The following is a 16,222-nucleotide window of genomic DNA, read 5'->3' on the forward strand; positions in this document are numbered from 1 at the left end:
AGAAAATTAGCAATAAACCTAAGCTAAACTTCACACAGACTGACTAGAACCAGACAAGAAACTCAAACAAGAAACCAGACTAGGCAGAAGTGCAACAAAGCACCAACAAACCAGGGACCTTAGACAATGCAAAGGCAAACACAGAAGTTTCCAGGTCATTAATAAAGCCCATCAGCAGCTGGAGTTCAGCTGCAGGAATCACAAGGCAGCTACGGGTGCTGTTCAGGCACAAACAAGAAAAGCAAGTCTGGCAGCCCAGAAGATCCGGACCAGACTGGGCTAAAATCTGGAACGGGTGACAGTCCATAGCAGCCACCGGTTCTGGCCACCAGAGGGCGAGGTGAGCACAGACAAGGAAACAGTCACCATGGTGACAAGTATCGAGTGTTGCCACAATTTGGGTTTCTGCCAGGTACTTGTGAGCTGGCTTGGCCACTGTTTGGCTAGATGGACCACGGTCTGACCCAGTATGGTTACTCATGTTCACTTATAGAGGACAAGGCCATAGTGGAGAAATTGAATGAATTCTTTGCTTTGGTCTTCACGGAAGAAGATGTAAGAGATCTACCTGTATCAGAAATGGTTTTCAAGGGTGACAATGCGGAGGAACTGAAAGAAATCTCAGTGAACCTGGACAATGTACTAAATCAAATTGACAAGTTAAAGAGTGATAAGTCACCTGGACCAGATGGCATACACCTCAGAGTACTGAAAGAACTCAAACATGAAATTCTTGATCTGTTGTTAGTGATCTCTAAGCTGTCATTAAAATCATCCATAGTACCTGAAGATTGGAGGAAGGCCAACATAACGCCAATTTTTAAAAAGGATTCCGTGGTAATCTGGGAAATTTCAGACCGGTAAACCTGACTTCAGTGCCAAGCAAAATAGTGGAAACTATGGACCGTACAGGTCTTTATCTGCTGTCATTTACTATGTTACTATTCCAACAAAATTACGGAACACATAGACAAACATGGTTTAATGGGACAGAGTCAGCATGGGTTCAGCTAATTTGCTTCATTTCTTTGAAGGCGTAAATAAACATGTGGATAAAGATAATCTAGTTGATGTAGTGTATCTAGATTTTCAGAAAGCTTAAAGTTCCTCTCATGAGAGATTCCTGAGAAAATTAAAAACTCATGGGACAGGAGGCAATGTCCTTCTGTGGATTAGGAAATGGTTATTGGACAGAAAACAGTGGGTAGGGTTAAATGGCCATTTTTCTCAATGAATGAGGGTGAATAGTGGAGTGCCACAGGGATCTGTACTGAGATTTGTGCTATTTAACATATTTATAAATGATCTGGAAAATGAAACAAGTGAGGTGATTAAATTTGCAGATGATACAAAACTATTCAGTTGTCAAAACACAATCAGATTGTGAAACATTGTAGGAAGATCTTAGGAACCTGGAAGACTGGACATCCAAATGGCTGATGAAATTTAATGTGGACAAATGCAAAGTGATGCACTTTGGGAAGAATAATCCGAATCAAAGTTACCTGATGCTAGGGTCCACCTTAGAAGACAACACTCAAGAAGAAGATCTGGGTTTCGTTGTAGATAATACGCTGAAATCTTCTGCTCAGTGTGCGGCGGTGGCCATAAAAACAAACAGGATGCTAGGAATGATTAGGAAAGGGATGCAAAATAAGAACAAGAATATTATGTTTCTGTATCACTCCATGGTGCGACCTCACCTTGATTGTTGCATTCAGTTCTGGTCACCGTATCTCAAAGAAGATATAGTGGAATTAGAAAAGGTTCAAAGAAGAATAAGAAAATGATAAAGGAGATGGAAGTTTTGAAATTGTGTGTTCTATCTTTTTTGAAGTTATGGTCCTTTTGATTGTTGTTCATACTTATCTTTTTGCTATTGGTTACCATATTGTTCTCTAGTTTGTTGTGGGAGTTTTGTAATTTGGCTCTGCCAGTTGGTAATGGGGGCGTCTTCTAACAGAAATAAGTATGGGGATTTTGTTCCATTTGTTAAGTGAGGCAACTTGCAACCCAGTTAGCCATAGTATTAGCATGCAGTAAAAAAAAAAAAAACCATGCCATTATATTAGCCATTTTTGAAATATGTTGGGACTCGTATAGTAAAGCAAGCAATAGCTATTCTCAGGACCTGAAGCCGACTATCAAGTAGTTATTACTGTGTTTCCTAATATGAAATTGTCTTAAAATTTGTCCCAGAGAGATGTGGAGAGTCAGAAAGTGTTATGCTACAGCATTGGTCTCGTAGAATGGAGAGTGAATTGCAATGTAGTGCATGGAAGCAAAAGGTATCCTTAAAGGAGCATTAAGGTTTGAAGATTAGTATGGATTATCCTAGAAAGCATGGAATTTGAAAGGTCTTACCACTTGAAAGCTTCAGCAATGTCATGAATCTTGAGCGCCAGGACCTCAAATCCTCCTCTAGTATTCTGGACTCCTCAAACAGTCTTCCATCCAGGTTGACCTGTTGCGATGTATGCGTCTGCACCGCTTCCCGGCGCAGCCACGGATGTCCCTTCCAACAGTGGGCAGTATGCCATGTGGTGTTTCTTTCATTCCCTGGGCCATTCAGTCGCGCACAGACTTATGCATTGTGCTGCAGACATCCTCCGCTTGAAGACGTCAAAGAACAAGATTCCTGCTTGGATGGGCTGAATCATCAACTGTGCACAGGTAGCAGATATTCCCTCTGTGCTCCAAGCAACACCCAGCCAGGGTCAAGAGAAAACCTGCTTGTAGGGAGGTGTTCCCCCATGACCTGGTCCGCTCCCCTGAGAACTCCTCCATCCCATCTGGTGCCTGCATTGGTGCTCTCTCCCACAGTGGTCATCAAGCACCACTCCGTCCCGTCTCTCCCACCCATTTCGCTGTTCCTCTCCCTGTCGGGCATCTCGCAGCCCTGCCTAGTGGCTCAGGAGTGCACCACTGTGATCCTGTCCTGCATCTGGAGGTCTGATCGCGGTGCCTGGGGCAGCTCCCAGCTGGCACACTTCAGGGATTCCTGCAGCTGTCTTTAGATCTCTGGGTGTCCTGGTCGTCACAAGGGACCAGGAGCAAAATCCTACCGAATGGCTTGTGGAGCGATTCCACTTTCTCCTTCCCAGTCTGGACTCTGGAAGTAGGTGGCCCAGGGGCTCCCATCCTCCCGCACATGTGGCTCCGCTCTGAGTAGGCTGCTTGTCGGGTCCAACCATTGCACCCCAAGGAGCTACAAAACTGGCCTTGCTGGATCCAATCACCTCATGATTGTGGTGTTGTGTCTGGGGAGGCTCCTGGGGGTCTGATGGTTGGGGATCGTTCACTCCCCCTCTACAATTGCTCAGGGTCATTGACCTGTGCTGTGCCCTGAGAGCTCCTGTGGTCCAATGGTGGGAAATTGGCTTCCTCCTGGTTTTCAGTTGTGCAGGGGTCCCTATGCCCGGCCAGTCAACTGCACCGTCCTGTGTCTGATCAGGTCAGAAATGCAAAGAGGCAAATGGAAGAAAGGATAGTCGCTACAGTAAAATTGGGGGACAAGATATTTTTCAGATATTTAAATGACAGGAGGAAGTGCCATAATAGTATTGTGAGACTCAAAGCTGAGGGGGACTGAAAACGGTCCATGAACTGGCCAATTTCCACAAACTACTGAAAACTTATCTCTTCAAAAAGATATATCACTAAGATCAACACGTGTAACTGCACAATCTCTAATATAGATAGGAATGTCTTATAAAGTCTTTTGCTGTAATACAACCATGTACTTCACCACCATGTAACCCAAACTCTCTATAAACCAAATGTATACTTTCTATTCTCTATTTCCAATATCCACAATGAATTGTAAGCCACATTGAGCCTGCAAAGAGGTGGGATAATGTGGGATACAAATGCAATAAAATAAATAAATAATAAATAAATATGTAGAAGCTGATAAGGATAAAACTGAACTACTTAATAATTATTTCTGTTCTGTGTTCACGGATGAAAGGATGGGGGTAGGACTGCAAAAAACAAATGCTAATGGGGACGAATGTATGGTACACCGGGACCGATTTTCAGAAGACTTTGTTCAGGAGGAGCTAGCTAAACTAAAAGCAGACGAAGCGATGGGGCTTAATGGGATACATCTGAGGGTACTCAAGGAACTCGGAGATGTTCTGGCGGCACTGCTGTCTGACCTCTTCAATGCTTCCTTAAAATCTGGAGTGGTCCCGGAGGACTGGAGAAGGGTGGATGTGGTCCCTCTGCACAATAGCAGAAGTAAGGAGGAGGTTAGGAATTGCAGACCTCTTAGTCTGACTTCGGCGGTGAGCAAACTAATGGAAACACTTCTAAAGTACAGGATCGTGAGGTTTCTCGAATCAAATGGACTGCAGGACCTGAAGCAGCATGGCTTCACTAGAGGCAGGTCATGTCAGACAAATGTGATTGATTTCTTTGACTGGGTGACCAAACAATTGGATGTGGGAGGGGAGCTAGATGTGGTGTACTTGGATTTTAGCAAAGCCTTTGACATGGTCTCACACAGGAGACTGATAAATAAACTGAGTGCCTCGGTATGGGACTTAAAGTGACTGACTGGGTTAAAAACTGGTTAAGAGGAAGGAGACAGAGCTTGCTCCTAGGAAAGGGCTGTTATACTGCAGGGTTTGGTCCTCAGGCTGGCTCTTTTTAACATCTTCATGAGTGATGTTGTGGAAGAGTTGTCTGATAAGGTTTGTCTGTTTGTGGATGATATCAAAAACTCTGTAATAGGGTGGACACCCCAGAGGGTGTGGATGGTATGAAGAAGGATCTAGCGAAGCTTGAAGAATGGTCTAATAATTGGCAGCTAAGATTTAATGCTAAGAAATGCAGGCTCATACACTTGAGGTACAAGAATCCGAGGGAATGGTACAGTATAAGGGGTGAAGTGCTTCTGTGTACGAAAGAAGAGCGGGACTTGGAGGTGATTGTATCTGGTGACCTAAAGGTGGCCAAACAGGTAGAAAAGATGATGGTCAAAGTCAGAAAGATGCTCGCGTGCATAAGGAGAGGGATGACCAGCAGGAAAAAAGAGGTGATAGTACCCTTGTATAAGTCTCTGGTGAGGCCCATTTAGAGTAACTTGTGGAATTCTGGAGACTGCACCTTCGGAAAGACATAAACAGGATGGAGTCAGTCCAGAGGGCGGCTACAAAATTAGTAAGAGGTCTCTGTCATAAAACATTTAGGGACAGGCTTAGGAACCTCAACACTGGAAGAGAGGTGAGAGAGATGGGATATGATAGAAACGTTAAAATACCTCAGTGTCGTTAATATATAGGAGGCAAGCCTTTTTCAAATGAAGGAAAACTTTGGAATGAGGGGGCATATGATGAAGTTCAGATGAAATAGACTTAGGAGGAATCTAAGAAAATACTCTTTCACCGAAAGGGTAGTGTATGCGTGGAATGGCCTCCCAGTGGAGGTCAAGGAGATGAGGATTGTGTCAGAATTTAAGAAAGCATTAGGAAAGGAAGAGTTAGTGGTTACTGAGGATGGGCACACTGGATGGGCCATTTGGCCCTTATCTGCAGTCATGTTCTATGTTTCTATGTTAAGCTTGTTAAGTTACAAGTATTGTTATAGAATCCGCTTGGACTTCAGCACGGATCTTTAGACGTGCTATATAGAATCTGGGGGTAAGCGTGAAATTGCTGTTATAGACGTTTAGGCTCAAACATTTCCACCAGCCAAATGGCAGTCATACCTCTGACCTGTCCATGCCCCTTCCAGGTCTACGACCCCTCACAGTTTTGCGCTTGGGAATTTATACGCTCAATTTATAGAATAGCAGCAAGTGTAAAGCTGGGTGTGGAAGTTTCCAGAATTAGTGGAACAATACACAATCTAGGGGGGCAGGTCTATGAGGATGAAGGAGTATCTTGGAAGACTCATATACACAACATGATTGTAGGCATGAGCAGTTGGCGTGAGTGAACAGATTGGTTACGCCTTATGGTTTTTCACTTTCAATATTTCTGTGAGGAGAAGTCAACTAGAGCACTGAGTTTCCTGGTAGAATTGAAGAAGGACAGATGCATAGTGATACTCAGAAAACTGGAGTGGGAGAGGGTGCTGAGTGGTTATCTTGGTAGAAAGCAACAGAACATCAGTGTTTGCACTGTTCAGGACAAGGAACTGACAGTCTGTCCAAAAGGTCACCAACAGGAGACAGACTGTGTAAGAAGGAAAAGAAAAATAATCAAATATATGTATCTGCAAAGCAGTGATACAGGCATCGATGTTCAGAAATACAGGGCAGACCATCATTGCTTCTGTATCTTTGCTTTCCCTTCTCTATCCTTGGGAATTTTTGCCACTTTTTGGGACTCTGCCACTACTTGTAACCTGGACTGGCCACTGTTGGAAACAGGACACTGGCCTAGATGGACCCTTGGTCTGACCAGTACAGCAACTCTTGCGTTCTTAAGATTTAGATTTTAGATTTATTACCCCTCTTTTTCTAAATCTGAGTTAAATGTGAGGTACACTGAAGTACATGAATTAAATCCCTGCCCACATGGGTTCAGAATCAAGGGTGAAGTGACTTGATCAAGGTCAGAAAGAGGAGGTGTGGAATTTGAACTCTGGCTACCCTACTGCATATCCTGCTTCTAAAACCGCTAAGCTCCTCTACCCTTGCATTTCCTGATGTTATTTACAGTAGATCATTCTGGCTCTCAGATTCAAGGCAGCCAAGAACACAGCATTCTCAACTACTACTACTACTAATGATTTCTATAGAGCTACTAGACGTACACAGCACTGTACACATTATATGCAGGTACTTTCTCTATCCCTAGAGGGTTCACAATGTAAGTTTTTGTACCTGGGGCAATGGAGGGTTAAGTGACTTGCCCAGGTTCACAAGGAGCTGCAGTGGGAATTGAACCCAGTTCCCCAGGATCTCAGTCTGCTGTATTAACCATTAGGCTACTCCTCCACCTAAGCCAAGCCAAGAGAAATATTAAAAAGCATCAGAAAAGGCACCTTGACCAGTGCAGTGCTAGAGATCTTGCAATCATTATGAGAAGCCTCCTCATGCATCATTCAGTAGTAAGGAGCTTTGCGTCTTTCTTGCCACTGAAGAGGGGATAGAATCCAGAAGGGTGGTGGGTGGAAGAGGCCACTGGTATACTGGTAGGGGTGTGAGGAGGGTGAATTGTGCCTTGGAGGAAATAAGTTTTAGTTGGATGGAGCACTCGGAATGCCAGAAAGCAATTTCTGGGTGCGCTGCCAGGGAGGAATGGATGGCCACATGCATGCCCTCTCTGCCTTCACTCCCTTCCCCCCACCAAATGTATAAAATGAGCATCTTGGCTGATGAGGATCCAAAAGCCCAGACTCTGCCACAACCCCTAGGGTACCAGCATTGGCAGCTGTGAGCATAGTCAATGATTACCACAGTATTCTGACAACCCGTGGGTTTCAGCGAAAGGTGTCCTGGAAATCCCCACCAGCTAAACCAATGATGGGCCAGATGCTGGGTGGGCCTGAGCTGAAAGTAGACAGGCCCTGGCCTGCTTAGGTCCCTCCACCTCTGGGATGGAGTGATGGGAGGAGAGATCCTGGCTTCAAGTAGGGGGCTGAGGATCCTGCCCAGGGTTGGAAGGGGACATTCATTTAACTGGGCAGTGCTCTTCTGACCACCATGGCACTGTCCAGGGCCAAGTCTCAGCAGACCTGGAAGTTAGGTGGGCACCAGTGACATTCAGTGCCAGCACCCAAATAGCTAATTAGGAAGACGGACCGCTTGAAAAGTAGGGTTATTGTTGCCTAGTTACCTATGTAGATGTCAGCGCTCAACTGTATTTGTTATCAACCAAATTGGCAAACGCCATTACGGTACTACAGTGGGGGAAATAAGTATTTGATCCCTTGCTGATTTTGTAAGTTTGCCCACTGACAAAGACATGAGCAGCCCATAATTGAAGGGTAGGTTATTGGTAACAGTGAGAGATAGCACATCACAAATTAAATCCGGAAAATCACATTGTGGAAAGTATATGAATTTATTTGCATTCTGCAGAGGGAAATAAGTATTTAATCCCTCTGGCAAACAAGACCTAATACTTGGTGGCAAAACCCTTGTTGGCAAGCACAGCGGTCAGACGTCTTCTGTAGTTGATGATGAGGTTTGCACACATGTCAGGAGGAATTTTGGTCCACTCCTCTTTGCAGATCATCTCTAAATCATTAAGAGTTCTGGGCTGTCGCTTGGCAACTCGCAGCTTCAGCTCCCTCCATAAGTTTTCAATGGGATTAAGGTCTGGTGACTGGCTAGGCCACTCCATGACCCTAATGTGCTTCTTCCTGAGCCACTCCTTTGTTGCCTTGGCTGTATGTTTTGGGTCATTGTCGTGCTGGAAGACCCAGCCACGACCCATTTTTAAGGCCCTGGCGGAGGGAAGGAGGTTGTCACTCAGAATTGTACGGTACATGGCCCCATCCATTCTCCCATTGATGCGGTGAAGTAGTCCTGTGCCCTTAGCAGAGAAACACCCCCAAAACATAACATTTCCACTCCATGCTTGACAGTGGGGACGGTGTTCTTTGGGTCATAGGCAGCATTTCTCTTCCTCCAAACACGGCGAGTTGAGTTCATGCCAAAGAGCTCAATTTTTGTCTCATCTGACCACAGCACCTTCTCCCAATCACTCTCGGCATCATCCAGGTGTTCACTGGCAAACTTCAGACGGGCCGTCACATGTGCCTTCCGGAGCAGGGGGACCTTGCGGGCACTGCAGGATTGCAATCCGTTATGTCGTAATGTGTTACCAATGGTTTTCGTGGTGACAGTGGTCCCAGCTGCCTTGAGATCATTGACAAGTTCCCCCCTTGTAGTTGTAGGCTGATTTCTAACCTTCCTCATGATCAAGGATACCCCACGAGGTGAGATTTTGCGTGGAGCCCCAGATCTTTGTCGATTGACAGTCATTTTGTACTTCTTCCATTTTCTTACTATGGCACCAACAGTTGTCTCCTTCTCGCCCAGCGTCTTACTGATGGTTTTGTAGCCCATTCCAGCCTTGTGCAGGTGTATGATCTTGTCCCTGACATCCTTAGACAGCTCCTTGCTCTTGGCCATTTTGTAGAGGTTAGAGTCTGACTGATTCACTGAGTCTGTGGACAGGTGTCTTTCATACAGGTGACCATTGCCGACAGCTGTCTGTCATGCAGGTAACGAGTTGATTTGGAGCATCTACCTGGTCTGTAGGGGCCAGATCTCTTACTGGTTGGTGGGGGATCAAATACTTATTTCCCTCTGCAGAATGCAAATAAATTCATATACTTTCCACAATGTGATTTTCCGGATTTAATTTGTGATGTGCTATCTCTCACTGTTACCAATAACCTACCCTTCAATTATGGGCTGCTCATGTCTTTGTCAGTGGGCAAACTTACAAAATCAGCAAGGGATCAAATACTTATTTCCCCCACTGTATGTAAGCCACATTGAGCCTGCAAATACGTGGGAAAATGTGGGATACAAATATAACAAATAAATAAATAAATATTGTGACACTCATAACTTCCAGGTCCATGGTAGACCGCCTGGATATTGCTCAGTGTTGAATACGCTGGTCTAATTTAGCCAGTGACAATCCTACAGCAGCCAGCTGAATTTGATCTGTGAGAGTTTTTGGTTCCCTATGAGTGGAAAATGGAGGGAAGCTGAACAGACCATCAAGAAACTCCAGACGGCCCAGAATACCACAGCCAGACTCATATTTGGGAAAACTAAATATGAAAGTGCAAAACCCCTAAGAAAGAACCTACACTGGCTCCCACTGAAAGAACGTACCATGTTCAAGATATGCATGATTGCCTCATAAAATCATTCATGGAAACGCCCCGACATACATGTTAGACCTAGTGGACCTTCCACCCAGAAATGCTAAATGATCTTCCCGCACCTTTCTCAACCTACACTTCCCCAGCTGTAAAGGGGTCAGATACAAACTAACACATGCATCCAGCTTTTCCTACATGAGTACGAAGATGTGGAATGAACTACCAACTCACCTGAAAACGATCCACGAATTAAACAACTTCCGCAAAGCTTTGAAAACCTCTCTCTTTAACAAAGCCTACCACGAGAACCCTTAACTACTTGAACACAACCTTTACACTCCTTTACTCAGAAAGTCTCACTGCACAGCTGCATAACCAGATCCTCTTGTCTTCTTTTATCTCTTTGCTACAACAATTCTATTTGTAAGCCACACTGAGCCTGCAAATAGGTGGGGAAATGTGGGATACAAGTGCAATAAATAAATAAATAAAGTAGAGAGGATTGGCAGAAGTACTGAGTACTTCATGGTAGGCAGGAGAGGAGTATATTAGAGAAAGATGATGAAGGGAGTGTGAACGTGCCATGCACAGACAACCTCTAACCGTTTCAGGTGGAATTTAAGGTAGCGCAGGATCCCTCGGCTGGGGAGGTAGGTGCAGCTCATGCAGGATAGAAGTTGCCAGTAGTGGAGATTTGCAAGGCTGTTTGGCTGGGGCACGTGGGTGGTTTGTTTGATTAGTTGACAGTACACTTCATCACAGAGGGGCTTCAGGTCGTAGCATAGCTGCAGAATTCTCTTGGCAATGGGTCGGGGCTCTTCTATCGTTTCCATCTCCTGAAGTGAACTGAAGATCTTTATAGCCTCATCATGTAGGCTTGTGTATCCTCTCTCTTTTTGTACTAGAATTTAAGAAACAATATGTTATTCCTGTTTCTGAATTCAGCTTTGGAAATCTGAAGAGTAAGCTTGCTGATAATGTGCCTCACATTGAATTAAAGAGCCTAAGGGGGAGGGGGAGGGGGTAATATTTAAAAGCCATGGTGCAGTTAAAGACAAAGCCACAAAACCAGTGTATAACAGCATCTTAGTGCAAATAAGGACAAAACAAGTATATAATAAAAAATCCTGTGAAAATTAAGAGAGCCTTCAGAATTATTTATCTCACACTACGCAGCTATATAAGTCAAGCTACGTTGCTCAGGTAGAGATATTTTTATTTTCTTTCATCAGGCACACTCCCAAGTGCACACACAAGTCTTTTGCATTGAGTGTCACATGCATAATTATCTCCCAGTTCACGAGAGGTTATATGTGTGTGCCTGATGCAAAGAGGTCCTAGCTCTCAGAGAACAAGTCCATTCTATTGAGGCTAGAATAATAGACTTGGAGGAGCTGAGGGAGACAGAGAGTTACATAGAGGAGACCTACAGGGACATTGTAGAGAAGTCCCACCTCAAGTCTGGCAGCCCCTGTGCTGCCTTGGAGGAAGGAGGTCTCCTAGAAGGACAGCATCACCCTGGGGAAGTAGAAATTACTCCTGTAGCCAGGACCTGCCCTCCAGGAGATGCAATATCCTCTCGCACTGAGGATATACTACAAGAACTTCTGCCCAGGCAGGAAGGCTCAGGACAGCTGTTTTAGTTGGTGATTCAGTCATTAAGTATGTAGATAGCTGGGTGGCTGGTGGACATGAGGATTGCTTGATCACTTGCCTGTCTGGTGCGAAGGTGGTGGACCTCACACATTACCTAGATAGGATTTTAGATAGTGCTGCGGAGGAGTTCGCTGTCTTGGTACATGTGGGTACCAAGGACAAAGGAATATGTTGGAGGAAGGTTCTGGAAGCCAAATTTAGGCTCTTAGATAGAAAGCTGAAGCCCATATTCTCCAGGGTAGCATTTCTAGCAGGACCTAAGAGGCAGGCATAGCTTCAAAGTCTCAATGCATGGTTCAGCCGATGGTGCGGAGATGAGGTATTTAGATTTCTTAGGAACTGGGTAACATTCTGGGAAAGGAGAGCCTATTCAGAAAGGATGGACTCCACCTTAACTGGGAACTTTTAAACTAAAATGAGGGAGGAAGCCGACAGTCACCCAGGAGCCTATGGTTTGGTGTGGAGTATCCTTGAAGGATAATATTGAAACAGGATATTTAGGGAATCCCAATAGAGAGGTTTCAACAATGGTAAAAGAAAGCCATGAGTGTTTAAGGAGAGAGCAGGGTAAAGGACGCACATTATGCCTGTGAACTTGTAAGCAGTGTGTAGATTTAAGGAAAAAACACAATTTGAAGTGCTTGTATAAAAATGCTTGAAGCCTAAAAAATAAGATGGGAGAGTTTATGACACTAAATAATGAGGTAGATATAATAGGCATCTCAGAGACATGGTGGAAGGAGAACAATCAATGAGACTCTGTGCTATCAGGGTACAAATTATATCGCAATGATAGAGGGGACCAAATTGGAGGGGGGTTGTGCTATAAGTTAAAGAGGGAATTGAGTCAAACAAAATAAACATTCTACATGAAACAGTGTGGAATCCTTGTGGATAGAAATTCCATGTGTGAAGGGAAAGAGTGTACTGGTAGGGCTGTACTACCGTCCGCCAGGACAGAATGAACAGACAGATGAACAAATGTTTACAGAAATTAGGAATGCTGGCAAATTGGGCAACATTAAGAAAATCTCACGGGCAGAGCAGAAATAATCAAGATACTTCAAAAGATCTACTACTATGGACCCGAGACCGACCAGCCCTGAATAAATTTCAAAAAGTGGAGAAAAAAGCTCTCAAAAGACACAGAGCTACCCTGTTTCCCCGAAAGTAAGACATCTCCCGAAAATAAGACCTAGTAGAGGTTTTCCTGAATTGGTAGATATAAGGCCTCCCCCGAAAGTAAGACCTAGCAAATTTTTGTTTGAAAGCAGGGTCGCCGAGAGCCGGAAAAGGCCACCCCCGGGCCGCCCCCCACCCGAGGTCGCCGGGCCCCCCCTCCGTCACTCCCGGAACTAACCTTGAACGCCTTCTTTCACCTTCGCAGCAAGCAGCAGCAGGGCAGACCTCGCCTTCCTTCCGTGCCCCGCCCTCGCGGACGTTACGTCAGGCGAGGGCGGGACACGGAAGGAAGGAGTGGCCTGCCCTGCTGTTGCTTGCTGCGAAGGTGAAAGGATGCATTTAAGGTTAGTTCCGGGAGCGACAGAGGGCGGGCGGGCGGGCCAACCCCGATCCAACCCCGATGTTTCCCCGAAAAATAAGACAGCCCCTGAAAATAAGACCTAGCACATTTTTGGGGGCAAAAATTAATATAAGACAGTGTCTTATTTTCGGGGAAACACGGTACTAACACGCTGCACACAGCTGAAATGTCAATAGCTCACATTAATCATTGGTCAGAAAAAAACTCCACTTCTTGTTGTTGGCTCTGAGTTGGAAAAGCGGTTTGGGGTTTACAGAAGTCCTGCAGGATGAAATTCTTCAAGCACTAGTGCTTATGTCAGCAGAAGGTGAAGACAAAGATTGCAAACTCATGGTCAGAAATCTACTATAATAAAACTCACCCTCAATGTTCTGAAGACAATGTTCTGAAGTCACTCAGTCAGTCACTGAAGCGTTCATGGATTCATGGTGGTGAAGCCAGAACACTGACCATGTCTCTCTGCCCCGCCCTCGCATGACGGACCAATCAGAAAAAACACCCTCAACATTCTGAAACACAAAGGACCATCACAACACCGTTCCCAGGCAACACTAGGCAACGTAAGACGGACCAATCAGAGGAAACTACGTGACAATAAGGGAGGAGCATTCCCCAGTAGAATGGCTCATTATCTGTGCAGCACGGAGAGCACAGAACCACCGCTGGAACGAGAGAAGAATATTCCTGCTGTGGGTATGTGCAAAAATTTACATTTACATTTCACCAACAGAAAGACCCCCCTCCACAAACCTCCTTGACAGACAAAACCACACACACACAATACAACAGAAACACACCCTCAAAGCCACACATCAATCCAACCCACTTTGCCAGCACAGCACAGCACAGCACATCCCCCAACCCCCAAGCAAAAAACAAAACAAAACAAAAAAAGAAACACATCAACAACCTGCACACACACCGCACCCTCACACCCTCACACACACCCTCACACACACACACACACACACACACACACACACACACACACAAAATAACTCTGTGACACATACACACACACACACACACACACATACACAAAAAACCACATGCTAGCGCCCGTTTCATTGGTTTTGGAAACGGGCCTTTTTTACTAGTAACTAATGAAAATCAACTGTTGACGTGCTTAGAATTACATAGCGCCTCCATTGGTGGAGTACTGCAAGCATGAGATTATCCCGCGTGGATTATGTGTGTATCATCACTATGTTTGGTGATGATGAGGAATTGACCTCACAATGGAATATGATTTTGAACCGCTGTTCTTTAGATTTGATGTTACTTTCAATCAAACAGTTAAGTGGGAAGATCGAGGAAGAAAAAAACAATTGTGAACTTTGCATCATGTTATGAATTTAGCAGTTTTGAAGATAAGTACTATGGATTTTTGACTTTATTTCAATGATTGCTTCTAAGTGACTTTATGTTATTGTCTGCTCTGAATCTGACTTATTGCCTTAATGATGAGAAGTGGAGTTTTTTTCTGACCAAATTATTAATGTGAGCCATTGACTAATTGCAACTGTGTGCAGCGTGTTTGTTGGTTCGTGTCGTCTGAGGTCTTTTTTCTCCACTTTTTAAAAGTTTATTCTGGGCTGGTCAGTCTTAGGCCCATAGCAAAAGAGAGTCAATCTTTTGAAATATCTTGATTTCAATTACCCCAATATGCTACATCAGGGAGTGCTAGGGAGGTAAAATTCCCAGTTGTAATAAATGACTGCTTCTTGGAGCAACTGACTCAGGAACTGATAAGAGGTGGAGCTATTTTAGATCTAGTCCTTCGTGGAATACAGGGCATAGTATGAGAGGTAATGGTGTTGGATCTGCTGGGAAACAGTGATCAATAATATGATCAAGTTTGAACTACTATCTGAAGTGAAGCCACAAAGGAAATACACTGTAACAGCATTTAAATTTCAAAAGGGCGACTATGATAAAATGAGGAATATGGTCAAAATGAAGCTACATCAATCAGCTGCCCAGATTAGGATATTAAGAGGGGCATAATCGAAAGGGATGTCCAGGTTTTCCTGAGGACGTCCTCGCAAAACGTCTCGATGGAGGGGCAGGGAAACCCGTATTATTGAAACAAGATGAACATCTATCTTTCGTTTCGATAAAACGGTCAGGGATGCCCAAATCTTGAAATTTAGGTCGTCCCTAGACTTGGTCGTTTCTGATTTTCGGCGATAATGGAAACCAAGGATGTCCATTTCAGAAACGACCAAATGCAAACCCTTTGATCATGGGAGGAGCCAGCATTTGTAGTGCACTGGTCCCCCTGACATACCAGGACACCAACCGGGCACCCTAGGGGGCACTGCAGTGGACTTCATAAATAGCTCCCAGGAACATAGCTCCCTTACCTTGTGTGCTGAGCCCCCCAAAACCCACTTTCCCCAACTGTACACCACTACCATAGCCCTTACAGGTGAAGGGGGCACCTAGATGTGGGTACAGTGGGTTTGTGGTGGGTTTTGGAGGGCTCGCTGTTTCCTCCACAAACATAACAGGTGGGGGGGGGGGGGGGATGGGCCTGGGTCTGCCTGTCTGAAGTGCACTGCACCCACTAAAACTGCTCCAGGGACCTGCATACTGCTGTCACGGACCTGAGTATGACATCTGAGGCTGGCAAAAAATATTTTGAAAGATATGTTTTGAGGGTGGGAGGGGGTTAGTGACCACTGGGGGAGTAAGGGGTCATTTTGGGCACTTTTTTGTGCCTTGGTCATAAGAAAAACACGACCAGGTAAAGACGTCCAAGTGCTCATCAGGGATGCCCTTTTTTTTTTCCATTATGGGTCGAGGACGTCCATGTGTTAGGCACGCCCAAGTCCCGCCTTCGCTATGCCTCCAATATGCCCCCTTGAACTTTGGCTGTCCCTGCAATGGAAAGCAGTTGGGGACGTCAAAAATCGGCTTTCAATTATACCGATTTGGACGACCCTGTGAGAAGGACGTCCATCTTCCGATTTGTGTCAAAAGATGGGCGGCGTCCATTTTCAGACACATTATTAGTAACTAGTAAAAAAGGCCCATTTCTGACAAAATGAAACGGGCATTAGCAAGGTTTTCCTCGGCTCCCCTGCAGCCACTCATGTCCAGCGACCCTCCTCTCCCCCTGTGCCCACTGCAGCCACCCATGTCCAGTGACCCCCTGCCCCCCTGCAGCTACCCATGTCCAGCGACCCTCCTCTCTCCCCTGCCCCCCCTGCAGCCACC

General features: G+C 45.1%; 1 protein-coding gene across 1 annotated transcript in view; it reads right to left on the bottom strand.

Moving 5' to 3' along the window:
• The window catches only part of LOC115475156 (unconventional myosin-X-like), a 272,052-nt gene that overhangs the window by 52,314 nt on the left and 203,516 nt on the right, over positions 1 to 16,222 (bottom strand). The window contains exon 33 of the mRNA XM_030210897.1: positions 10,405 to 10,702. Coding sequence (XP_030066757.1) covers positions 10,405 to 10,702 — 298 coding nt within the window. The remainder of the gene's footprint in view (positions 1 to 10,404; positions 10,703 to 16,222) is intronic.

This window comes from Microcaecilia unicolor, chromosome 7 (genome assembly GCF_901765095.1).
Source record: "Microcaecilia unicolor chromosome 7, aMicUni1.1, whole genome shotgun sequence".
NCBI classification, from domain to species: domain Eukaryota; kingdom Metazoa; phylum Chordata; class Amphibia; order Gymnophiona; family Siphonopidae; genus Microcaecilia; species Microcaecilia unicolor.